Source organism: Solenopsis invicta, chromosome 7, assembly GCF_016802725.1.
Source record: "Solenopsis invicta isolate M01_SB chromosome 7, UNIL_Sinv_3.0, whole genome shotgun sequence".
Taxonomy (NCBI): Eukaryota; Metazoa; Arthropoda; class Insecta; order Hymenoptera; family Formicidae; genus Solenopsis; species Solenopsis invicta.
Window position 1 is genome coordinate 17,325,260 of NC_052670.1, and position 27,354 is coordinate 17,352,613.

A 27,354-nucleotide genomic window follows, 5' to 3' on the forward strand; every position below is an offset into this window, starting at 1 on the left:
CGACGGGCATTCTCGTCCGGCCAATCCGACGCATCCGTTCCGTACGTCCCCGGATAGTCTCGGGGACTAATAGCGTTTTCGATTGGGATGCACTGTGCAACCAAGGGTCACAGTGGCGCTGGAGAGGCTTGGCCGTGCAGCAACACCGGAACCACCGCTGATCGAGCAACAAAAATTGGACAAGATCAATTCACACAAGGAAAGCGAGCTCCCGAGCGGACAATTGATTGAGATGATCTCCAATCGAGAAAACATCCCGGGGAGTGGCAGCAGCCTCGAGGAGCCTGGCAGGGCGCCAACGAGGTCACCGCAGAGCGACAACATCAAGGAAGATTAAAACGAACCAAGTATCGCTCACATAATCATAATCATAAGGCAGAATAGTTTCATTTATTTCATTAATAGAACAACATTACTAATGTATACCTACTTTATGTTTGGCAAATTTTATATTATTTTATCAATATTTTCATTTATTTCATTAATAGAACAACATTACTAATGTATACCTACTTTATGTTTGGCAAATTTTATATTATTTTATCAATATTTCATTTATTTCATTAATAGAACAATATTACTAATGTATACCAACGTTATGGTTGACAAATATTATGTTATGTTATCACAGCCATAAAGGGCACAAAAGCAATGTCAAGCAGTTTATATTTTGCGCTAAAAAATGACGTATGTACGAAGGTGACAAGGACGCGTTAAGCGCATGCGTAAGAACAGAGAGGTAGGAAGAGACGATAAAACAGTCAGTCGGTGAAGAACCGAGGCAATGAGAGGTCGATGTCTCCGGGCATCAAAAAGGGTGATGCAACAGTTGTATCAGCGTGCGAAAATCGCACAACATCAATGTAACGTATTTTTTTTTATATATTACGTTAAGAAAGACCCGTTAGAGATTTAGTGTAATCAAGAAAGGGAAAGTTAGTTAATTTTATCATTAGTATTTGTGATTTGTGTGATTGAGTAATAAAAAAGGATTTCTAAACAAAATGTGAAAAAGTGACTTGAGCACCAACCCAAAACGCGTCCCCTAAACGCGGAAGACAGTGAAATTGACAATTAACGGTCAATCAATTAAATGACAACTGACGCGAGACGCGGTTACGACAACAAGCAAGAGCTAGCCAATCAGCGCCCAGGAGACGGAAGAAGGAAGAAAGATGGAAAAAATCAAGAATCGTCCTTGGTAATTAGCAGGTAAAATTACATGGCGACCGTGAAGGAATAAGTAAATATAAATTTATTGTTGATCAGACTTTGATCCGGTTACAACTGGCTGCACTCACAATCAGTGTCAGGCGCGTGTTCGATTGGCAGTGCCAATGCGCACTTGGCTAGTGTCACGTGTTCGTTTGAACGCACGACCTCGTATAGTGCGCATTCAGTGCGCACTAAGTGGCACGAGATATTTTGACCGTGCCAGTTCAGTGCACTGGATGCATACAAGCATCAGTGTATTATTTGTAAGCAATAACAAACAAAGTTTCAAATTTGAAAGAATGAGCAATCCGGATTTGGATCTTTTTAATATTTTGGAGACATTTTTGGAATCTTCTTCTAGTTCAAGCGAGGAAGAAGAAATAATTGCAATCTTCTGAACTAGAAGAATGATTCCAAAAATTGTAAATTATGTAGCATGTGTGAAAAAAATGGATAATGACACCGTAAGTGTTATATCTTTTATACAAGTATATCTTTTATACAAGTTATACATCAATTTTATTTTAAAATATAATTTTTTAAAATATAATTAATTACTTGATGTAATATAATAGCATTTTTTTAATGATTATATACTATTTAATTACATATAATAAAAATCATTACTTACTGAGCATGAGATTACTTTTTCGAGGTTACTTTTTTCTTTTTCGCGTGATCTATTATAATTAACTCAAGTGACACTTGCACTGAAAATTTGGGCGTGTTCTTTTGCATTTGCACTATTCAGTGCAACTCATGGAACTTGTTCAGTGTTGGCGTGAACTGAGTGCGCACTAACGTTTTCCCAATCGAAAACGCTATAACTTTGCCGACATCGTTCCTGTGTTCGGTACACCATACCTCGCGGGAAGTTCGCCCCGCGAGAAGAGACCGCGCAGGTGTACCACCGACTACCCCGCGTAGTCGGAACCGTCCGCCGCGCCGCACACCGTCGATCCCGCGATCACGACCGGCGCACGGGCCAATCACGGCCCGTCGAAACCGTTTCCGGGAGTTCGCCACACCGCGGCGACTCTAACCGTACACGCCGTATGAAAACATACGCGTCTGACCGCAGCATTGCGGTAATCCGAATCCATCGTGTATATAAATTAAAACATGAACGTCCGTCCGTTTTCGTTAGTTATACAAACTCGTTCTATTGTTTAAATATTAAGTTACGCCGCGAATTATATTTTGTCCGTTCTTTTATTTTGCGCGGGTCCGATTATTATTGTTCAACCGAGTGACTCTGATTATTACCTCCAAGCGCATAGCGCATAATACCAGTCTGTCCGTTTCCTTCTTTGTTTAAATATTAAGTTATGCCGCGAATTATATTTTGTCCGCGGGGCCGACAACTGTTTGACCGGGCATTCCGGTGCCTTATTATTACTTGTGTATTTCCACTACATCTAATAAATTAATTGTTACGTTATCACAACCAAACCTCGGCGTGATTATTTACACGAACCCGGACATCCGACGAGCACATCCGAGCAATCGATCACGAACGCAATCCCGTAACCGCCCAGAAAAGTACCAGCGTTACAAAAGAAAGTAATTATACATTTAGCAGAAGGTATATATATTTGATTTACAGAATCATATCTGTTTACATGATTTTGTGAATCAAATATATGTACACATTAAAATTTGATCTAATTATAATTTATGAAATCCTGTAATTTTGGATTGAAATGGATTTAACAAGTGAGTGCTGGCACCACCGCTAGGCGGCTACGCCGCGGGAGATCTTCTCGTGAGTCGAATGCGACCACAAGCGTTATATCTAGGCGCCACTGCGACTGACCCTTCAGCTCACAACTTCAGTGAGATTTTTAGGAGCTTCTTGTTGTAATCTCGAGACAAATACTTGCTCTCATTCTTTTCAAATGTGACGTGTATGTGGAATGCTGTTCCACATAGATTTTTATAATTTTTACATATAAATAACAATTTGTATTGTTATTTAATTTTGTACAAAATTAAATATTTAATTCAAATTAAATCTTTTTTTAATCTTTTTTAACGAAAAAGATACAAGAAATATTTTTTTTGTAAACTAACCATCTATTACGTTTTCTATTAATATATTCTGTTTTGTTGTAGGCCCGAAGGACGTCTTCTAGACGTCTACAAGACACAATTGGTATGTCACTAGATGTCAAGACATGTCGAACCGCGACGTCCATGGAACGTCCAAAAGACATCCTTGTGTTGTGTGGGTTGTGACTCTCTATCCGAATATTAACATCGCACTTTCCATGTATCTCTGTATGATGATGTCAAATTGTTCGGGGGAGAAGTCATTCTCTGTATTGCGTCAAGTTAAAAACTATTTGAGAACAACTGAGGGAAACAATTGGCTCAATTTTTTAGCTCTATCGTGCATCGAAACAAAATTATGTTTCGAAATAGATTACAAAGACATTATTTATGATTTTGTCGTTATGGCTAAAACTAAATTTATTATGTGGTTTGTAATTAATGTAAATCCAAATATATGGAATTAATGTATTACTTATATGTATAAGTACTTATTCATTTTTATATACTATACATATATCATATATATTGAAAATTAAATATCAGTATTAGCTTATTTAGATTTATTAAAGCAATATATTTATATAATCTACTTTCACGTACAAAAAAAATTTAGATTAGGCAAAGGCAGCAGCAAGCTGGTTGCCTAAGGGTGGCAAGCGATCTAACCGGCCCTGCATATATACACGCAAACACATACCTCTTTTTTTCTCTCTCTCTCTCTGTCTGTCACTTACCTTGTACAGATTCGACGTTTTTACTGTTGTAACTTGAATGAATTTCACGATCGTGGAGAAGTAGCATAAAGACCGTTTTTGTGTGACGAATTAACGTAAAGAAATATACCAAGTTTGTTTCTCCTTTAAAAATTGTATCACAAAACTTATAACTCTTACGGATCTACTCACACACTAGATAGATAGCATAAAAACGATTTACGAACGATTCTATTACTTCATTACTATAATTAATATTAATAGTTAATTACCTGACTTGAAATTATTTGAAATAAGAACACGTAACATATACAACCCGACGTGACCCGACACGAAGACTATTGACTCCTGCATATTAGACGCGGGAACACTTGTCGCGTGGCAAAGTACGCCGCACGGTCGGGAGGACGCGGGAGCTAATAATCTTCGCGTCAGGTCATGTCGGGTTGTGTATGTTCGTAATTCGTTCTTGTGCTATCCATCAAGTGTGTGAGTAAATTTATAAAAGTGTTACAGGTTTTGTAATATAATTTGTAAGAGAGAAACAAACTTGGTGTATTTCTTGGCGTTAATCCGTCACACAGGAACGTAAGGGATCTTTATGCTACTTCTCCACAATCGTAAAATTAATCCAAGTTGCAACAGTAAAAACGTTGAATTTGTACAAGGTAAGTGTAAATAATCTTGTTTGATATCGTCATACGTTGCTTTCCTATATGCCTTATCCCTCTTATCCGCAGCTTCTCTAATTTCATCTGAGAATCATTTTTTCCCTTTCATATTTTAGGAATTTTAAATTTTCTTTTCAGTGCTATGACATTTAACGCATCTACTATACTATTGACAAATTTTTCCGCTCTCTCACTCACATCCATACATTCTCACTGCCATCCCTGACTTTCCTGTAATTTATTTTTAACTAATATGACAAATTCATCTTCATCAAACTCTTTGTAATTTCTAGCCCTAAATTCTCTGTATTTACTTTCAATTTTACTCATACTTAATTCAACTTTTAGCCACGCACGATCCGTAATTTTAGGTTCATGAATTACTTGTACTATTTTATTATTATTAGAGAAGATTAAATCTATAATTGTTTGACTGTCTTTTGTGATTTTTGTCGGTTTGTTAACATACTGTTTCATACCCTAACATTGTCGTTTGCAATTTTTTTGCATAAAACAAGTCTGTCATAAGATCTATATTAAAATTTCCTATTACCATGCATTTTCTTTTTCTTACTAACTCCTCTACCATATCCTTAAAAAATCTCATGAAATCTCTGTGTGATGCGCTTGGTGAGTGATATATTACCATTATCAATCCTTTATATAGTTTTTTTTCTATTGCATCAAACCAGCAATTTGATTTTAACTTTTTTATTAAGGGGATGCTTAACATAGTCCTTTTTTACCGACAAAACATGATTAATTTTCGGTCGTGCTTATCTTCTAATTGCATTTACGGATTTCAAAATCCTTCTCCACAATTAAAGTATAAACATTAATGTAGCTCACAGCGCTCCACTTTATGCCAAAAACGTTAAATTAATATCTTTTTTATCTAATCTTAGCAGGCTCTGTAATCTAGAGCTGTCAACGGGTGTCTATATTCGCTTAATATAAATATTTGACGGCCTTTTCCTACAAAATGAGTGCACTATGAGGTGCAAATTAAACGCCGGAACAACGTAAAATTTTCGGAATTTGGTTTAGAAGTGTAATATAAAAGATTAGCCTGACCAAAAATTTGTGAGAATACGTACGTCCGATGCCGGTATCTCACAGCTGATCTGAGGTGATCACAGCAGAAGAAAGCAGACAATTAGTTGCCCTGTATTTTGACAGATGGCAGTGTTCAAGTCGGACGAAGCAATCGATCTGTTTATCGATCGATTGGATTGAATCTAAGCTAAGCGATAATAGGTTAGGTTTCCTGTCAAATACAACTCTGCAAGCAGATTATCTGCTTTGGCTTGAACTTCTTGGCATTCTGCGTTTCGAAATTCACTGTTAGTACTAGAAATCTATAGTTTCGTATACTGTAGACGTTACCTATAATGTAGATTTACAATACTAAAAGTGAATTTTGAAACGCAACCGTAATACAAAAATAAATAAAGGATAGACTTTTTTAGGGTTGATTATTTTGTAGGGTAGATTCGGAACATCAACTGCATGATCTCATACCTTTCTCATAAATTTATTCATTTTTAGAATACAGATTTCACATGTCAAAGCTTGAACATTTTATACAGAACACTTATTAGAAAATGTTAATTTTTTAAATTCCCTCTTTATTTTTTTTAAACGTGCACTATCAATTTTTTGCTCTGGACGCAGAACCTGTCGTCTATCTATGACATCCATTTTTCAAAAGAAATATATTCATTACACAAAATTAAAGAGTAAATGACAAAAGTATCATAAATTAAGTATCAGGCTATGCACCATTTATACATTTACAGATATGTACCGTAGAAATCTTACCATTCGAAAGTTCGCGGATCGTATACAGTAACGCTATATACTTGGTACGAGAGATTATTGCATCTCATTACAATAAAAATCATTACGAATTGATTGATTCATAATGATTCATGCTCTTAGATTTCGTAGAATCTAAGAGCACGATTGATACATCAGCACATATGACAAGTGCACGCACACTTTGCGAGGATCCCACCGTGCGCATTACTTAGTAAATTCATACGAATGGCAAATTGAAAACCGAATATGGTGCATAGTCTGATACTGACTACAGTTTTCGCTAAAGATAACATAAAGTAAAATAAGAAAAGTATAAAGAAAGAAACTCATTTATACATAGTTTTTATTTCTATCGACTTTGATGAGTAAATATTTTTATTTTATGAATAAATATTTTCAATACAGATACATTATTATTATTATTACACATGTGTATAACCGACTATTCAAGCATTCTTGAGAAAATGATAAAATACTTTCAGCAGCTATAGTATCAATACGGAAAAAGAATTGTAAACGGACCTCTCTGAGGATGTTCATGATTCTTGACTGTTATGCTGAAGATTTCAGGTTCGATTCCTCGGGACAAGACTTTTTTTTTGTAAAGTGTAGTATTAAAAAAAATCAATAAATTTAAAAATGCTTCTCTACAATTATATTAACTTCAATTTCGACACAAAAAATATGTCACAATTTTAATACTTTTTTTTGACGTTCCTCATTGTAAATTTTTATGGCGACTATATCTTTTGTATTCTTGAGAAAATTTAATTGAATTGATAATAAAAGAGCGTTTATAAACTTACTAATATTTTTTAAAAATTGTTATATATATAAGTTGTAAAAATAATTTTTATATCATACTAATTTGACACAATTGTGTCAAAATGACATTAAAATGAATCGTAATTGATTGAAAAGTGACTTTGAATGATCATTATGTAGTCACTTTGATATCATTTTGATGTCGTGATGACTCCTTGTTCTGCTTGGGTAGTCAATGTTTTTCCACGCATGCAAACTAGTAATTCTTCTTCGTAATGTTACTATAGGTGCTAGAAATATTTTATTATTTTCTCGAGAATGCCTAAATAGCCGGTTCTATGGTTTTGCTGTAGTAAATTTACGAATGAATACTACATAATCATGAAATTTTTAATTAGGGATCGCCGAGTCCCCGCAATATTGAAAAATTTTTGTCCCATCGCCAACAAAAACGAGAATATTTTTTAGTAGAAAAACCCTAATAGGATGTAACAAAGCGCCTAGAACGGCGCTCCATGCACACTAACTATCGTCGACCAATACACGTGTACTCGATCGACATCCGTAACGGCGAGGACACCGCGGTTGTCATAAGTCTATGTAACATCATGCTTTCTCTCTCGACCCAGCGTCAAGTAAGAAAGATGCGTGAGGAGTTCTACTGTCTTTTTCTTTCTCAAGCAGTCTATTCTTCTCGACCTATCCTCTTCTGTCTCGAGCGTTCTTGATTTCTCTCATTACAAGCCGGCAACACTGCACAAGCCGGCAACACTGCACAGCTTAGCGAAACGATTTCAGATTTTCTTGTCGCGGATCAGAGTTGCAACGCGCGCGCGCGCGCGCGCACGCACGCGACGTATTATTCTATATACGTTTTTTACTTTTATATATATATATATATATATATCATATATTACATATATTACATATATTAGTAGGAAAATCTCGATAGGACAACATTTATTATATTATGACAATAAAATCTTGCATAACAATTTTAATCAGCAATTATGTAGGTACATTTAGAAAAATAGATGTAAAAGTATTGACGTTTTGTAAAGCATTGATAACTGCTGATGTAATTTCAAAATAGTATTTTGACAAAACTATGACAATATATATCAATTTTATATCATGATATATTTACAAAATTAGGAAAAAATTGATAAAAAATATAGCTACGTTATGGATAAAACACTTATAAATATAATCCATATACATGTTTACAAAAATTAATTCTTTCAAAATTACCGTTGTAAGAATAATGCAGTATGAAATATATTACAATTTAGTATTGAAAAAATAAAGAAATTAAAAAATGCTTTTTTTTATTAATTAAATGGAAATTGGACACAGAACATATGTAAAAATTGTAACACTTCTTTTGACGTTCAAACACCCATTGTAAATTTTCATGGCAAATACATCTTTCGTGTTTTTTAAATTTTAATCCGATTGGTAATAGAAGAGCATTTTTAAATTTTCTAATATTTTTTCATAATGACTTACTTAGTGTTAAATAATTAAAAATAGTTTAAAAAATACATGTAACAATTTTAAAAATTCCCACTAACTTTTATATAATTCTACGTACATTATAAATAATTATATGTACGTATGTATAAAGAATAATTTTTTTACAATTTTTACAATATCTGTGATTTCATTTGTCACATTCTTCACTAATTTATATATATATGAATAATTGTAAAAAACATTATTTTTGATACATCCGTAAAAACAATTATTTATAATGTATGTAGAATTATATAAAAGTTAGTAGGATTTTTTAAAATTGTTATGTAACGTATATTTTTTAAACTATTTTTAAATATTTAACACTAAGTTCGTAATTAAAAAAAAATATTAGGAAATTAAAAAATTCTTTTCTATTATCAATCAAATTAAAATTTTTCAAAAACACGAAAAATGTATTTGCCATGAAAATTAACAATGAGTGTTTGAACGTCAAAATAAGTGTTACAATTTTTACATATGTTTTGTGTTCAATTTCAATTTAATTAATAACAGAACAGCATTTTTTAATTTCTTTATCTTTTTCAATACTAGATTTACAAAAAAAAAATTGTCCTAAGGGATCAAACCTGGAAACTTTCGTCGTATAAGCCACGCATTTTACTATAGAGCTACATGCCCAACTTGACACGTCTTTTTTCGTAACGGTACTATAGGTGCTAAAAGTATTTTACTATTTTCTCAAGAATGTCTGAATTGTACTACAATTTGTATGAAAATTACAATCCTACTGCCGCAACGCGCGAGCGTGTACTGCCACTCTAGTAGTATGGCATCTGTTGGCATCTTTGCGGTGTGCTTCATGCCGTTTGTCGCTGGTAGAGTTCTTTTTACACGTACGTCTGAGTATTCGTGAGTAACCCGCAGTGAAATAAACGTTCAGACAATATAGTTGTTATCGTTGCATGGTACGGATTAAGATAATTTACTCCGCGCGTACTCCTGCGCATCATCTCTTTCTCCTCCCCCCCCCTCTCTCTCTCTCTGTCTGTCTGTCTCTGTCTCTTTCCTGTCTTTCTTGTTTCTTTCACGTCTCCATCGTGACGCGTTGTCACTCGTGGTCACTCGCATTCACCGTATCGTTCCCGCGCAATAGTTTGAGGTTATAATGTAGAGGCAGTAGTCAGTTCGTACCACAATAGTGGGCGACCACGACAACGGTAGCGGTAGCGTCGTCGTCGTCGTCAGTGATAATAAGAATAGTGGACGACTACGACAACGGTAACGGCAACGTCGTCCTCGTCGCCGTCGTCGTCGTCGTTAGTGCTGGTGATAATAGCTAGTGAACGACTATGACAACAGTAGCGGCAGCGGCAATGGCGACGTCGTCACCGTCGTCATTGTCAGTGATAGTGATAATAGTGGACGACCACGGCAGCGGCGACGGCGACGTCGCCAGTGATAGTGATAATAATGGACGACCACGGCAGCGGCGACGGCGATGTCGTCGTTGTCGTCGTCAGTGATAGTGAGAATAGTGAACGACCACGACAACGGTTGCGGCAGCGTCGCCGCCGTCGCCGTCGCCGTCGTCGTCGTCATCGTCATCGTCACCGCCGTCGCCGTCGCCGTTGCCGTCGTCGTCGTCGTCGTCATCGTCATCGTCGCCGTCGTCGTCGTCGTCGCGCCGTCGTGCGTTGCCGTCGTCGTCGCTCGTCGCTCGTCGTCGTCGTCGTCGTCGTCGTCGTCATTGATAGTGATAATAGTGATCGACCACGACAACGGTAACGGCAACGTCGTCCTCGTCGTCGTCGCCGTTGTCGTCGTCGTTAGTGCTGGTGATAATAGCTAGTGAACGACTACGACAACGGTAGCGGCAGCGGAGGACAACGGGAAGCCGCCGTATCGTCTGCGAAGACGAACTACGTTATGTAAAAAACCTATAATGAGATATCAAAAGGTTTCTTTCTCCATAGACCGGTAAACCGTTCTAATTATAATTACATTTGTAATTACTGCCAGAGGCGTTTTGTGAGCTGGCTTGTTATAACAAAATGCCACAGCTGTAAATCGTGCTGTGGATAGTTATAAACAATTTTTGATTATTGCCAGAGGCGTTTTGTGAGCTGGCTTGTTATAACAAAATGCCACAGCTGTAAATCGTGCTGTGGATAGTTATAAACAATTTTTGATTATTGCCAGAGGCGTTTTGTGAGCTGGCTTGTTATAACAAAATGCCACAGCTGTAAATCGTGCTGTGGATAGTTATAAACAAATTTTGATTATTGCCAGAGGCGTTTTGTGAGCTGGATTGTTATAACAAAATGTCACAGCTGTAAATCGTGCTGTGGATAGTTATAAACAATTTTTGATTATTGCCAGAGGCGTTTTGTGAGCTGGCTTGTTATAACAAAATGCCACAGCTGTAAATCGTGCTGTGAATAGTTATAACCAAATATCGGAGGCGTTTGAACTAGCTAATTATGACACAATACTATAAGTGTTTATCATACGCATATAATTTTTATAAAACGCTGTACTTCATTGTACTTCTTCTCTTCTCTTTTTGTTATGTAATAAAAAGAAATAGAGTATCTGTCTAATAGAGCTCATGTGAAAATAGAAGAGAAACAACGCTTATATGATAAATGTCGATAAATGTCGATAAAAATGTTGGTTTTATCGATATTTATCATTTTTAGTTCTGCAGAGATCCGCAGATGTCGCATTTAGTTCCACAGAAGGCCGCAGATGTCGCAGGACCATTAGAGTCTAGACCGACCTCGATTGAGTTCGCCGGTCACTTTAGCATCCCCTTAATACTACTTTATATCTAATATCGTCTCTTATATACATAATAACTCCCCCTGTGTTCCTATTTTCGGCATTGCATCTAACTACACTGTAACACGGCACATTTACTTCACTGTCTTCTATCTCACTAATCAGCCTGGTCTCCGACATCGTTATCATCACTGGATTTATCTTCTTCATAACTTGATGCTGAAGTTCGTCTATATACGAGGTGTGTTCAAAAAGTATCGCGAATTTTGAATTTTCGCGGGTTACGTATATTCGAATTTCGATCTTTTTGTGGCGTTATGTTGGTACTCATGTCTCTCACTTATGCCGACAAGCTCGGCCATTTTGAATGTTCACTTAATTGTTGACAGCTGCTTTGCTTGCACGTGTTTTGGATCGTCTTCGATTTTTACCTATTCAAAAAAATGGATCAAAGAACCTGTATCAAATTTTGTGTGAAAAACGAAATTAAGTGCGCGGATGCATTCCGAATGTTGACTGTGGCATACGGAGAAGCTACCTTGGACCGAAGCAACGTTTATCGGTGGTACAAAATGTTCTCAGAAGGCCGAGAAGATGTGAACGACGAAGAGCGTGCCGGACGCCCGAGCACTTCAACAACAGACGAAAAAATTAATGAAGTGGAGAAAATGGTATTGGCCAATCGTCGAATCACCGTTAGAGAAGTTGCTGAGGACCTAAACATATCGATTGGCTCGTGCCATTCGATTTTTATCAATGATTTGGGCATGAGACGGGTCGCCGCGAAATTCGTACCAAAATTGCTCAATTGCGACCAAAAATAGCATCGCATGAACATTGCTAATGAGATGTTGGACTCTGTCCGCGACGACCCAAATTTGCTCCAGAGGGTCATAACTGGTGACGAATCGTGGGTTTATGGTTATGACGTGGAAACCAAAGCTCAATCATCTCAATGGAAGCTGCCGCACGAACCAAGACCGAAAAAAGCGCGCCAAGTTCGGTCGAATGTGAAAGTTTTGCTGACAGTTTTCTTCGATTGCAGGGGCGTGGTGCATCATGAGTTCTTGCCACAGGGTAGAACGGTCAATAAGGAATATTACCTGCAAGTTATGCGCAATTTGCGCGAAGCAATCCGCCAGAAACGCCCGGATTTGTGGAAGAACAAAAATTGGCTTTTGCACCACGATAACGCCCCTGCTCACACATCGTTGCTTGTGCGCGACTTTTTGGCCAAAAACAACACACTAATGATGCCGCAGCCACTGTATTCCCCAGATCTGGCCCCCTGTGACTTTTTCTTATTCCCTAAACTGAAGAGGCCCATGAAAGGACGACGTTACGCTACGCTTGACGAGATAAAGACGGCATCGAAGGAGGAGCTGAACAAGATAAAAAAAAATGATTTTTTGAAGTGCTTCGAAGATTGGAAAAACCGTTGGCACAAGTGTATAATATCTCATGGGGATTACTTTGAAGGGGACAAAATAGATATTCATGAATAAATAAATAATTTTTGAAAAAACACAAAATTCGCGATACTTTTTGAACACACCTCGTACGCTGGTAAGCTCTGCGCATTTGTATACATAATTATTTCTTCTTTCTTCTGTAGTTGCTGTTTTGTATCCTCTCAACCTGTTCTCCTTTTCTCTTTCTGTAACGCCCTCTTAAAGTCGGACATTCTTGACTGATGGCTTTACGGTCGTCATTTAGATTGTATGTTCTATTTTTGAACATACAATTCACACATTTGCTCTCTTTCGCTGTGTAAACACGCAAGCCATGATTCCCTGCACATTGGCAGCATGTTTTTTTTTGTACAACTTTTAGCAATGTGGAAGTACTCCCAGCATTTAAAACATCTCTTGGCACTGACGTGATTAAATACAGGACATTTCTTCCATCTTACATTTAGTTATGATTTTTTCAATATCTGCTCGTGCGTCTCTTCATCTACTTCCATTATTATTGATCCTTTTTCATTTCCTCTTTTTTGATTGTTACTTTTTTCTTTAACCATTTTTTTTCACAATTCGCACATTTACTATATCTATTTTATTCTGCTTCTTAATCGTATTTATAAGTTTATTATCATCTAAGTTCATCTTTTCTAAATTTATGTTAACAATTTTTACTTTTGGTTTTGATTGAGACGACTCCAGCACTTTATAATTCTTTCCAGCTTAGCTAGTACTGTTTTTTTCAATTTTTTCACCTCTTCTCTAGTTTCACAACCTATAATTACTACTCCTTTGCTTTCATTTTTTAATTTTGTTTCATTGCCATATTTTTTATATCTATTTTCTCTTTTATTACTTTTTTTGTGTCTTCACTCTTCTGTTGCAATTTTGGTTTAACAATTATAACGCTTTCTTTCTTTTTTTTCTTTAACCGCTTCACTGTAACTTTTCTGTGGTCCTTCCTTTGATCCATATGCTATTCCCTGTATCATTTTCTTTAAGTTTTCAAGTTCTTGCTTGGTATTTCTTAATTCTTCTTGAACTACTTCTTTAATTATTATTTTAATTTCATTTTTACGCACCGCCTCATTTTTTATTTCTTTTACAGCTCTTATAATCCAATCTATTTTTAAATTGTTGTCTGACCTTTTACTTTCAGTGCTCATTGTTGTGACCGCTCCTGTAGACTTTACAGATCCTGTCAATGATGTCCTATCTCTTTCTGTCGGTGTCGATGACTTTCTCAATATCAATCAAAAATTCCTTAAATGGACCTTTACATGGCACAAACTCTTAGTTTCTATCAGAAATTTTATGCTTAATTACACATCCTGTTTCTCCCAGCAGAGCTCCAGCCTGTCGATACTTGATTTTCAACTCATTCCTCCAAAACTCGAGGTGTTCGCCTTGTAATCAGGCCCGGATTCTCTTCCTGCCTAGACAGAAGGGGACCTCCAGCGCCGGTCTCGGCCCGAACATCTCCATTTTTGATGCGGCCCTAATGAGCCGATCGGTCTTTTCATTGCCCTCGATCCCCGAGTGACCGGGGACACCAGATCAAGGTAACTTCTTTATCTCTCGTCAGCTCTTCCAGTGCATTTCTGTAGTCCCCGACCAGCCGCGAGATACAAATCGAAGCCTCAAGTGCCTTGATGGCAGCTTGACTATCCGAGTATATTCTCACGCGCTTTCCTGTCTCCTTCCTTTCCAGAGCCAGTTGGGCACATCTTAGAATTGCCACGATTTCCGTTTGGAATACTGTGGCGTACCCATCCAAAGGCAGGCTTTCCGTCACCTCCCTTTGACGACAAACAATGCCCGCATCGGAGTTCGTGCTCGTTTTGGAGCCGTCTGTAAACCAGATGTTCCCGTTCCAGGCCCGATCCAGTGCCTTGGGTTTTTTCCAGTTCACGAGCCCTGTGACATGCACATTAAAGCGCCTTTCCAATGCCCGAACTGTTGGCATCCTATCCTGCTTCATTCTGAAAATAAAATCGGTCATAACGCCACTAGGGAACCTGGTGTGCGTAATTCCCTCTTTCTACTTCAATTCACAGGCTAGTCGGCGTGCAGCAGTTGCCGCCGCCCCTATCACCACCTGGTGAAGTGGTTCAATCCCGAGCAAAATGCCCATAGCATTTCGAGTAAATGCTACTGGCGTGGTTCGCATTGCACCTAGAGCCCCTTTTAAAATCAGAACCCTGACATGTTCAAGCGCTACCACCGCCGTTTTCTTTCGCACCCTGAGCCATCACACCACTACTGCGCAAGTAAGCCTGGGTCGAATTATTGCAGAGTAGATCCAGTAAACCATCTTGGGCTTCAATCCCCACATCCCTAAAGTCCTCCTGCACGTCCAGAAGTAAGAGCACAGGCTCTTACAGCGATTGTTAAGATGTTTCTTCCAGGACAGCTTCTTATCTAGGATTATTCCCAAATATTTCACTGACTCAGCTGGGGCTAATCTTATACCTTCGAAAATGGGCCCTTCTATAGTGCCCACTTTGTATATGCGTGTGAAGACAACGAGCTCTGTTTTCAGCGGATTCACAAACCGGTTCTTTTGCACCATCGCTCTACTGTTCCCAATGCACTCTGCATAAGCTCCAAGAGCGACCCAAGAAAGAGTTCTTGCACCAGCAGAGCTACGTTGTCGGCATAGCCCTACACAAAGAAATCCCTCTCGCTTAGCCTCTTGAGCAGTCCATCCACCATCAGGCACCATAACAATAAGAGAGTACCTTACCCTGGGGGCACCCCCTCTCCACCCATCCACTAACCTTTGTTGTTTCCAGCGCAGCTACGACCTGTCGCCCTAGCTTGCCCCGAATCCACTCAACGAGTTTCTCCGGCACAACTCTGTGCAACGCTTCTTCACACACTACCTTGTGCGGGATGTTATTAAAAACACCCTCTATATCCAAGAAGGTGTCTACCGCATAACCCTTCATCTCCAACTGCCCCTCAATAAACGACACGGTCGCATGAAGAGCCGTCTCCCGCTGGAGTAACCTTTGCGGTATGCGTGTTGCGCGTGGTGCAAAGGACGCCGTTGAAGAACAACATGCCTCACATACGCATCGACTAATTTTTGCAGAGTTTTCAAGAGAAATGAGGTCAAACTTATTGGTCTAAAGTCTTTAGGAGTATAAATAAGTTTCCGCTGTTTTTTATCAAATTTGGGCATTTATTGTGAAAGAACGGTACCTAATGTTTTATTCAAAGTATTGTCCATTGCTAGCCACTACTTTTTCCCATCTTTCTGGCAGCATACGGATACCGCGTCGGAAGAATGCTTCATCTTTTGAAGCTATCCACAAATGGACCCAATTTTTTGTATCTTCATATGATGTGAAGTGTTGCTCAGACAGGCCATGCGCCATCGATCGAAACAGGTAGTAATCAGAAGGAGCAATGTCTGGTGAATACGGCGGGTGGGGTAAAACTTCTCAATTGAGTGTTTTCAGGTAGGTTTTGACCGGCGCCGCAACATGTGGACGAGCATTATTATGCAGAAGAATAACTTTGTCGCGTCTGGAGTAGTAGTGGGCACGTTTTTCCTTGAGTACTTGGCTCAATCTCATCAATTGTGTTCGGTAGAGAGCCCCAGTAATGGTTTCATTCGGTTTGAGCAACTCATAATACACGACACAAAGCTGATCCCACTAAATCACAACATGAGCTTTTTTCCATGAATGTTTGGCTTGGCTGTCGATGTTGAAGCATGGCCAGGTGGTCCCCATGATTTATTCTTCTTTGGGTTATCGTAGTGGATCCATTTTTCATCACCAGTGACTATACGATGCAAAAAACCCTTTCGTTTGCCTAGCAAGCAGCATTTCACATGTGAAAAATCGGCGTTCAACGTTTCTCGGCTTCAGTTCATATGGAACCCAGTTTCCTTGTTTTTGAATCATTCCCAATGATTTTAAGCGATGTGAAATTGCTGGTTGAGTCACTGCTAATGTAAGTGCAAGTGCTTCTTGCGTTTGGCACGAATCTTCATCTAATAATGTTTCCAATTCTGCGTCTTTGTACACTTTCGGCCTTCCGCTACGTTCTTTGTCTTTGACGTCAAATTCACCGTTCTTAAACTTGTGAAACCACTCACGGCAACTTCTCTCACTTAAGGCAGCCTCACCATATGCTTCTACAAGCAATCAATGCGCCTCGGCTGCAGATTTCTTCAAATTAAAGAAGTAAATCAAAAGCTCCCGCAAATGACGCTTATTCGGCTCAAAACTCGACATTTTCGCATGAAAAAAGATATATGATGCTGATACAAAATCGCTAATATTTTAAGGTTATGTTGTTGCCAGATATCCAACCTTACGATATAACGTTTTACAACAGACAATTTCAACCATAACATACTAGTGGCGCCATTTTTTGTGAAACGGCGGAAACTTATTTATACTCCTAATAGTTTCTATGCACTAGGCGTGTAGCCCAAAGCCAAGCATACTCTCAATGTCCTTGTCAGAGATTCCACAACCAGCTCCAGCCCCTCTTAGAGAAGATTCGGAAAGACCTGATTTGGTCGCTCCCACTTAAAGGGTTTGAAGGTATTTATCTCCCATTTCACTTTTTGAGGGCTTGACAATGCTGGCCGCTAATCCCCAATCCGCCTGCGCAAGCCTGCCGCATCATGGGCAAACAGCTCTCCGTGCTGCTTGCAAAAGCCCGGAAAGCTGGTTTCTAGCAAGTGCACTAGACACCGCTCCCCGGTCACCATCGTCCCATCAAGAAGACTAATGGAGTCCAAGACGGCGTCTGGGTTTCAGGCTAGAATTCTGCATAGCCTTGCGGTTTCGGGCATACCCTCTACCGACTAGCAGAACTCTTTCCAGCTGCTTTTTTTGGCCTTCACAGAGTCTCTATAGTCTTTCTGGGTTCTTCTATGAAGTTCCCAGTCTGACTGGCAGCCTGTGTTCCTGGCCTTATTCAAGGCCCTCCGAGCCACACTTCTGAGCTTCTGCAGCTTGGGACTCTACCAGTAGTTGCCCTTGGAGTTCTTAACCTCCTTTTTCGGGCAGTTCTTTTCGTAGCTCTCCACCAGAGCTCTCTGCAGATAATCCACACAGATCTCCAGTTCTTTCTTGGTCTCGTGCCTTTTTGGGAAACTCTCAAGATTACATTTCAAATCATCTTGATAGAAGTCCCAGTCGGTCCTCTTGGGATTCCTGAACTTCGTCACTTCCCCTCTGGCCCAGCCTGAAGATGATTTGCCTATGGTCCGACAGTGAAGGTTTGCGCGAGACCCTCCATCCGACCACGTCTCTTGATATGCACCTAAAACAGACAGTAAGATTGAGAACCTCTCTCCTCATCGCCGTGCAAAAGGTGGACTCATTACTTCTGTTGAGACTCTCCAGGTCTGTTGACGCTAAAAATTCCAACAGCCTCCTACTTCTATCGTTGGTCCGTGCTTTCCCAGACCGTGTGGTGCGAGTTAGCATTGCACTCCACTCTTAGGAAAAGCTGCTCACTCTGGCAGTACTTCACCAGTCTGGTCATCGGTTCCGGCGGCGGCGGCGGGCCCCCCTCATTGTGAGGAAAGTACGCGGAGCACACTACCACCTTTCTCTTACCTCCCGAGGCATCGGCGACGTTCTGCTAGACCGCCACCACATCTTTGGAACATAAATGTGGAATTAGTCGGGCGTCAATGCCCTTCATCGCCACGCAGGTTCTGGGCTTTTCGGCCATCGGAGATTTAAATATTTTCCTGCATGCTGCTACGCCACTAATACGGCACCAGACAAGCCAAGGCTCTTATACCAGTAAAATGGCTGTGTACACCACAGCCTGCTTCCTTGACAGAATCGCCGAGACCCCTTTGCTGTGGTGCAAGTTAAATTGAGTAAAACTCACCCCGGTACAATTGAATTTTACGATTCGTCCATAGGGGGTCCTTTCTCACTCTCCTTATCCCCACCTTGGGCGTTGCTTACCTTAAAGGTAACCTGATCGAGGTAGGTTTAAAGTCCAGCGCTTTTAATTTGAGAACGTTGGATTCTGGAATCCTGAGGACCAGGTTCCTATCATCCCTGGTAGCCCCTACGTTCTCAGTCAAGATCTTTCAGCTCTTGGTGCTAAGCCCAAGATTCTGTCTCTCCAGTCGCTCCAGGATCACGGCCGGTTTATCGGAAGCCCCCGAGACTCAGACCACGGCCCTGTGCTGCCTTTAAAGTACCTCCGGGCCCACCACTTTGAGCTTGGCGTTTTTCCAGGGAAAGATGCTCTCTATCTGCTCAGTGAGCCAGATTAGGGACGCCTCATCCTGCCTAAGACTACTGCGGCTCCTTTCCTAAGGAAGGTGCGACGGAAGCATGGAATGGGACCCTCCCGGATCCTACTAATTGCCCTGCTGACGGCCAGTTTTCAAGAGAGCCAGCCGCTCAGCAGTAATTTCCTCCTCGGGATAACTTTTGAAATGATAAATTTTGCTAAAGGGTCCGCCGCTTCCGCATAAGTCCCAACTTGTTGAGCCCTATACTTCTTGGCGGGTCTTTCCTCCGATGAGGGAGTGTCCATGGGGCCCTTTCGGCGTTTGCCGCCGGTGTGCCCTTCTCTCTCCCTCGGTGTTGGTACCGGGGAGGGGGAGAGGGGCACCCGGGGCGGTGCCCGAGGAGGTCCCACATTGAGACATCTCTGGTTCCCGCTTAGCCCTCTTTTTCTCCGCACCAGAACGGTTTCCTTTGATAAGAGGGTTCGCCGCTGTCATGGAGCTTTTTGCTGAGACAGCGGCAGTGGCGCTTCCAGAGCCCAGATAAGCACCGTCCGCAGCCACCACCGCCGACTGTATCGTAAAACGGGGTGAAGCCAATCAAAATTTTCAATTTTTTTGTTAAAAATTTATCAAAATTTTAGCTAAAAAGTCTGTAAAGAATAATTTACATTCTATCATTTATTGTCTTTTAAATGACTCCGAGAAGATAACAATTGGCCTATTTTTGACAATTCTATAAAAAAAAAGAAAAGTGATCGGCTTTACCTCTATATGTGGCCAACAAAATAGCGATTTTTGTTGTTTCCAAAATTTACTAGCACAAAGTCATGAATATCGAGTTTGAGTTTTATATTTTCCATATTGTTAACATCAGATTTTTCCGAATTGTTGATTTTTGCTTCTTCTTCGGAACTGGAACTGTTAGTCTCTGTCTCTTTCTCTGACTGGTTATTTTCTGCGTCTTTTTCTAACTCAATATTATCTTCCTCTTCCTCAGAATCAAGAAGATCACGAACAATAACTCCTTTCCCAGGTGCAATATTAATCTGTTTTCCTCGGGAACAACGACTGACACCAGAAGTTTCGCCTACTCGAGATTGCTCAAGATGTTCAACCAAAATGTTGCTCTACATTTTCTCTGCTTCTTCATTATTTTGTTGATCAACAACTTCTCGATTCGGTAATTTATTTATAATCTTGAGCCTGTTTAGAGAAACAATGCCACACGCTGCAAAGCTAGCCATTACATTCTTTCGAAGGTTGGTGCCAACTTCTTCGAAGATTTTTTTCAAAAGTGATGGAAATCACTTTTCGGAATCATACCTCTATTCTTCTTTTTCCACTCGAAGAGAATTTTCCGCCACGCATTCTTGATTGGCCTAAAAAAAGCGACATCTAAAGGTTGGCATAGATGGGTTAAGTTAGGTGGCAAAAGAATATATTGAATATGGTATTCTTTGCACAATTGTATAACGTTTAAGGACAAATGACTTGAAAGATTATCTCCGATAATTGCCACACGACCGGTCAATTTTCGTACATAAGGAACCAAAATCTTTTGAAACCAATCTTTAAACATTTCTAAATCAAACTAACCACTGGCATTTCTATTATAACCAGCCCCTGATATGTCATTTTCTGTCCAGGTAGGGTAGATGTGTTTGGCCTTGTAAACAACATAAGGTGGAAAAACTGTACCATTTGCTGCCGCGGCTATCATCACGCTTATACTAGTTTTTGATAAATCTAATATTTTTTCAGTGTGTTTAACATTTCTTTTGGCAATAATTTTTTGAGACCCAGGATCATCCGTAAAGTTTGTTTTATTGTAATTAATTATGTTGCTCGGTGGAATGTCTTCGAGGGACGTTTCAAGATGATCAAAATAATTGTTTATGGTGGTTGCATCCACTGCAGCTCTGACCCGCTTAGTATTTTCTGCAATTGGGTTTGTAAGTAAATTTTTTAATTGATAAATTTAATTGTTTTATCAAAATATAAGTACTATGATAATGATTTATTAAAATACAATTAGTTAATTTGTTTATATTTATTTAATAATAAAGTTCAAATATCCATGGAAATTCAAATGGATGAAAACGCAACGCTATTGGTGTGACGTCACGATGTTGCTGCTTGTCCGCGCGCTTTGAGCCTTCTGCTGCGTGATAGTTCCGCACAGTTATTGTCATTAAGTTATAAACAAAAAGTAGCGTCAAATATGGCAAATATTTTAGAATCAGGTTTTATTAAAGCTCATTCAACAAATTTGCCTAAAATAGACGCATTTATGGTATGTGAATTTGTTAAAGAAAGTGACAAATTCAACGCTGCTGAAGTTAGGAATGCAAAAGCTGCAATGTAAGTTTATTTATTCGTAAACAATGTTTATGTGATTGCTCATTATTTTCCAAATCAATTAAAATGATAAATTAATTAAATAATGATGAACAATTTTAGATCATCACGAGAATCGTACGGTGACAAAGCAATAGGATATGTATGTCTTAAAAGAGACGAATCTTTGGGGACATGTATTGTTCAATGCAAGATATGTCCTGAGCATCGTAACAAAGGATACTCAGTAACATTGACCGTTAATGAAAAAGAAGAAAAAGTAATTGATGTCCAGTGTCACGACTGTGCAGCATCAAGCGGTACATGTACAAATTGAAACAAAATTTAATTACTACTGTATGAATATTAAAACGAATATTTCTTTTAATAATAACATTTTTTGAGTATATACATGTACACACACAGTTATTTCGATTTTTTGAAAAACAAATTATTTATTTAATAGGAGGCTGCAAACATGCAATCGCCTTTTTAATGTGGATTCATAGGAAGTCGGAAAATCCTTCCATTACAGAAATAGAATGTTATTGGCGTCGCTCTTCTTTAGCTTCCATTGGCACATCAAAAAAGTACATTGAGTTGAAAGAATTTGGAAAAACTGACGTTGTCGATACACAGCGATTAGACAATTCATCATTTTTAAAAGCTGTAATTCATAAAGCAAAAGAGAAGCAATTAGACAGTCAACTCTCCAGGCACAATTTTGTATTAGAAAGCCGAAAATTGATATCTCTGTCAATACATCAATTATTATTAAATTTTTGTGAAAACGGATGTTTCTCTATAGACAAATTTTTAGACTGTGCTAGAAAAGAAATGTCAGAGGATTTATGTCGTATGGCAGAAGAATTAACCAGATACCAAAGTGATACTCAAATTTGGCATGAACTCCGGTATGGTAGAATAACAGCATCAAGAATATATGAAGCAGCACACTGCAAAACATCAAATGGAACATTTGTACAACAAATTATTGGAGTATCAAAAATATTTGAGTCACAAGCAATGCAACGAGGAAAAAAATTGGAGAAAGAAGTATTGATTGAGGCCCGTAAGATTACGCAACTGTTTCGCAACTCTTTCAAAGATTGCGGTTTAGTCTTATTACCTTTATTTCCAATATTAGGAGCATCGCCTGATGCGATAGGTGATGATTTTATTGTTGAAGTTAAGTGTCCATCAAGTTTAAAAACATTTAATAATTTTTTGTCAAATGGAAAAATCAATGAAAAATATAAAGCTCAAATGAATATGCAAATGTTTGCTACTGGTAAAAAAAGAGGCTTTTTTTGCATCGCTGATCCAAACTTTGAAAATTCAAAACAAGTAACTGTTGTTTGGGAAAATTATGATGAACATTTCACAAAATCAATAATAGAACACGCTGTTGCTTTCTGGAAAAACTATATTTTTCCTGTAATGATACATAATTTATAAAACGTGTAACATAATATTATGACATAAAAAATATATACACAAAAAAGATTATCTTGGTATTTTTTTCTACATTTAAAAACTATTATATTTTTGAACTCAATTGTTTGTTCTTCATAGCGGCACATTGTTTCTCAAGTTTTTATTATTGGTGTCAATTGGTGCAAATTAATTAATGCCGATGCAATCGTCACTATCGAATCCATATGGGGCAGTAAACTATGATGAATACATGCATGCGGTTTTAACATTTCGTATTTTCTCAATTGTCGAATTACGCGCTCAATATGTATACGTAAACTAGCAATACGTTTAGTTTCTAGAACTTCAGCTTTAGAGGGTTTTACATTAGAAGAAACAGTAGGCGGACGAATAAGTATACATTTTTTCTGATTGAGAAGAGTCTGAATTTGTTTAAATCCCCGGTCAGCCATAACACTGCATCCTTCTGGTAGTACATTTAATAGTCCGGATTTTTCAGTAATTAATGTGTCGCTTATCCTACCTCCGTAACCATTTGAGACAAAATTAATAAACCCATCTTGGGTCGAAGATATCAAATATTTAAGGGTGTTACATTTTTTATATTCCGACCAAGTAAGAGCTTGATTTACAGAATTCGTTGGTTTTTGAATTTGTATCTCGAAACAATCGATTATAGATTGCACGTTACTATAATTAGCTCGAAATGAAATTGGTAAAAGTTTTTTCACACTCATTTGATCTGGAAAATAAATCAAAGTTTTTAACATTTGAGCTACACATGGAATAGTAGAGTTAAATATATTGCTGGCCTGAATGTATGATGTTCCAAATTGCTCTCCTAGTCTATAAAATGTGTCATCCATTTTTATTTTCATTAAAGTTAATTTAATATGATCTGCTTGAATTCCAGTCTGTGCATGTAATAGATCTATGATCCAGTACCATTCATTTAAAATACCAAGATAACTTTTAGTATTAGTACTGATAAAATAATTTGTAATGGAACGTGCATGGCATTGTATTTCTTTTTTATTATTTGTTTCACACTCATTTGCTTCTTCTAAATGAAGTTCGTAATCGCTCGAGGTCGGAAGTAAGGAAGATGATATCGAAGTTGACAAAGTGTTCGATTTACTATTGTTTAGAGTGTTAACTTTCATCGTTGGAATTTTCCTATTTAAAGTAGAAAGCCTTATCGGTGAGCAACATACATCAGACACAGGAGTTTTAATATTACATGATTTAATATTACACTTTTACTGCGGACATGTGGTCGTAGATTAACTTGTACTCCTTTATGATGAACACTTTTCTCAGTCGTGTCACTATTGGAACAAACACTAGGAAAGTGATTTATATTTCTATTTTCGATCTCTGTAGATTGAATCATTATTTCCTAAAATAAAAATCATTTGTGTAGATTTTGTTATTTATATTATACTACAATTTTCTAATTAAACACATTTTCACGATAATTTACTCACTGTAGAAATATTGGGTGTTACATTCTCTTTGATTCTAACATCAGACGAAGAGCATCCTGCAGCCAAAATATCAGTTACTTCTGCTTTACGTCTTCGTTTCTCAGAAGTAAGGCGAAAGGAATGATTTGCAGTTCGTTTTCTGTCAGGTTGACAAGAAAAAATGTGTGGCACAACTCCAGGTTTCATTTTTATAGGTCCACCCATTAAAGAGAAACGAACATAATTTTCCATGTCATCTTTTAACTTGAAAATATTAACAAAAAAATTATTTGTACAATATGTCATAAAAACGGCTTTTTGATCCTAAGTAGAACAAAAAATCATTATGATATAAAAATGACAATATTAAAAGTCGTTTTTAAATGATTATTAAAAGTCTTTTTTTTATCAATTACGATTAAATCATTTTGATGTTATTTTGACTTGTTCTTCTTGGGATGAATTTTCGACAAGAGAGCCAGATTTGATTATCTTTTTAAAAATTCAGACAATTTTAAAAGCGATATCCGTGTTTATGATAGTCATTCTTAGATACTATTCTCATAACCTAATCTAACCTCAAAACTTTAGAAATACAGATAGTAATGGTAATAATAGTTTAATATTGAATACTTACAACAAAATGATCTTCACAACAAAAATAATTCCATTTTGTTGGTTCATCCGGACGTCGAGCCAATCGAAACCACAAGCTTCTTCGCGTGGTACTGTTACAAATACTTTGGTGGGAGCACTTTTCGTAGCATTCTTGCACAAAGGCACAAAACACCATCGATAACTCATGTTTATTTGTTAACAGTACAGCAGTCAAAATTAAATAAAAATTGAGCATACAGCTGTACTGAGTACTATGTGCATACATACTATGCTTTCGGCAACAACATCGTGACGTCATTTTCGAGTTCGGATAATTTCGGGCAATTCCGGAGCGTTCAAACAATCAGACGCCCGACTATGTTTTAAAAATTGCTATAACTTTATAAATAAAAAGTAGATTGCAAAAATAAAAAAGTTACAAATATATTTAAATATATTCTATCGATTGACAATGTTACTAAAAATCGACTTAAGAACCGAATTCGTTCGGTCAGATTTTTTTAACGATTCATAAATGATAAAAACCATTCTGTTCCAGGAAAGTTATTTTTAAATCGACGTTCTCTTCTTCCAAGACGATTTAGATATCCTTGAATAAGTTTTTGAATATCAACACGTCGAAGTGGAAATCCCCATTCTGCACATTTTAAAATACTTTCAACAATTATTGCTTCTTCTGCATCACTTATAACTGGCTGCCCTCCGAATTTCTTAGAATATTTGCTTTTAACGTTTTCGTTCAATGTTGTGTAAGGCACTTCATAATTTTCCGACGCTTTTTGAATGGTCATTCGACCTGCCCGAACTTGTTTAATAGTATTGTGTAGATATTCAATGCGATAATTACGTTTACCTTCGACACCAAGTTTCTTTTTGTAAACACGTGGCATGATTGGCTTCACCCCTGCAAAGGTCATTAATGTAAATTTGTCTGCTTAATTACGTAAATTTCTAACATAACCTTACAAAAAAATGTATTTCTTAAAGATAAAGAAATGTATTTTATAGAATAAAAACAAACACGCGAATAGCTTGCTCAAATGCTGCTGGGTACAAGTTTGTTTATACGTGTTGAAAAATGTGGTAAATGTTACAGGTTTTTAAAAATAAATTTAAAAAAAACTTACCGATTAGAACAAAATTCTACAACAATACGTCTTACGTACAACAATCAGAACAACATTAAACTGCGCGATAAGTTTTACCTGTCAAGCGCTAGATAGTGCTATATTAAAAAACACACGTTTGATCGGCTTCACCCTGTGTGATCGGCTTCATCCCGTTTTACGGTATGCCGGAGACGGCTGCGGTGGCGTTTCCAGAGCCCGAATGAGCTCTGTCCGCACCCCTCTTCGCCGTCTCTGCACTGGAAGTCCCGCACTGCAAGCTTTCCTCTCTTTTCTCTACAACGTCTTTGAGTTTATTAATTGTTTTCATATTAGTCCCACAAGTACCTAGGGAAATAGTCCGCCCACACAAAGCCTCGGATGCGTGGGTAAGACTACTTACTCTGGGATGTCGCCTGGTGCACCAGAGGCATCGTTCCAGACACTGCTCCCTTAGTGCCACGCAGCCGTTGCCACGATTGCTTACAGCTTAGAAAGCTGGTCCGCGGTAGCGGCCTTCCCAGCCCTACGCAGGATTTTACACCTGGGAGGCTAGCCACTATTCAGAGATGCCCTAATCCCATACAGGATTTTATCCCCTCGGGACCTCGAGACCCTTTGGACATTCTCCTATCCGCCAACTGGAGACGCGTCCGATAGATGGCTCAATCCCCGGTTATGGCGGCATAAGTCAAACAACTTATTTTATGTCTTCTCACTTTAAACCATTTAAAAGTCATTACATTTACGGAGCAACTCTTGACACGTCTTCACCTCGCGAGAAAGAGAGAGAGAGAAAGAGAGAGAGAGAGAGAGAGAGAGAGAGAGAGAGAGAGAGAGAGAATGAATGTGCGTTTTATTAGCTCTAGGGCAAGCCCTTTAAGAACACACAGCTGTACAGCAGAACGAAAAGAAAAAAAGTTCTTACAAACTAAAAACAAAATAAATTAGTAACAAAATAAAAGCTAAATTGAACAAAGGCCACAAAAAACAAAAGTAAAATAAAGAGCAAACAGATCGCATAAAAAGAGTAGAAAATAAAAAGTAATCAAAATGGATACAACAATAACGTAAATGAAGCAATTAGTAACGTAATATCGGAGTAAAAATAAAAATAAAAATAACGCATAGAAAAAGACGAAGATAATGTAAATAACAAAAAAGGAAAAACAGGAATAAAGAATAACAGAGTATA

At 38.2% G+C, this 27,354-nt stretch overlaps 1 protein-coding gene across 1 annotated transcript; it reads left to right on the forward strand.

Annotated features, from left to right (window-relative positions):
* Positions 1-21,416: 21,416 nt before the first annotated feature.
* On the forward strand, positions 21,417-26,653 carry LOC120358291. Its single transcript, XM_039452034.1, has 4 exons — positions 21,417-21,556; positions 21,656-21,852; positions 21,999-22,736; positions 26,496-26,653. Exons 1-4 carry the CDS (start codon positions 21,417-21,419, stop codon positions 26,651-26,653), a joined length of 1,233 nt encoding a protein of 410 aa, XP_039307968.1.
* Positions 26,654-27,354: the final 701 nt, after the last annotated feature.

Excerpts from the sequence above, each read along its gene's own strand:
- LOC120358291 (XM_039452034.1), top strand. The coding sequence starts at position 21,417 with ATGGCAAATATTTTAGAATCAGGTTTTATTAAAGCTCATTCAACAAAT. Across the intron at positions 21,557-21,655 it reads AGGAATGCAAAAGCTGCAAT|ATCATCACGAGAATCGTACG; the intron begins GTAAGTTTATTT and ends GAACAATTTTAG. Across the intron at positions 21,853-21,998 it reads CGACTGTGCAGCATCAAGCG|GAGGCTGCAAACATGCAATC; the intron begins GTACATGTACAA and ends TTTATTTAATAG.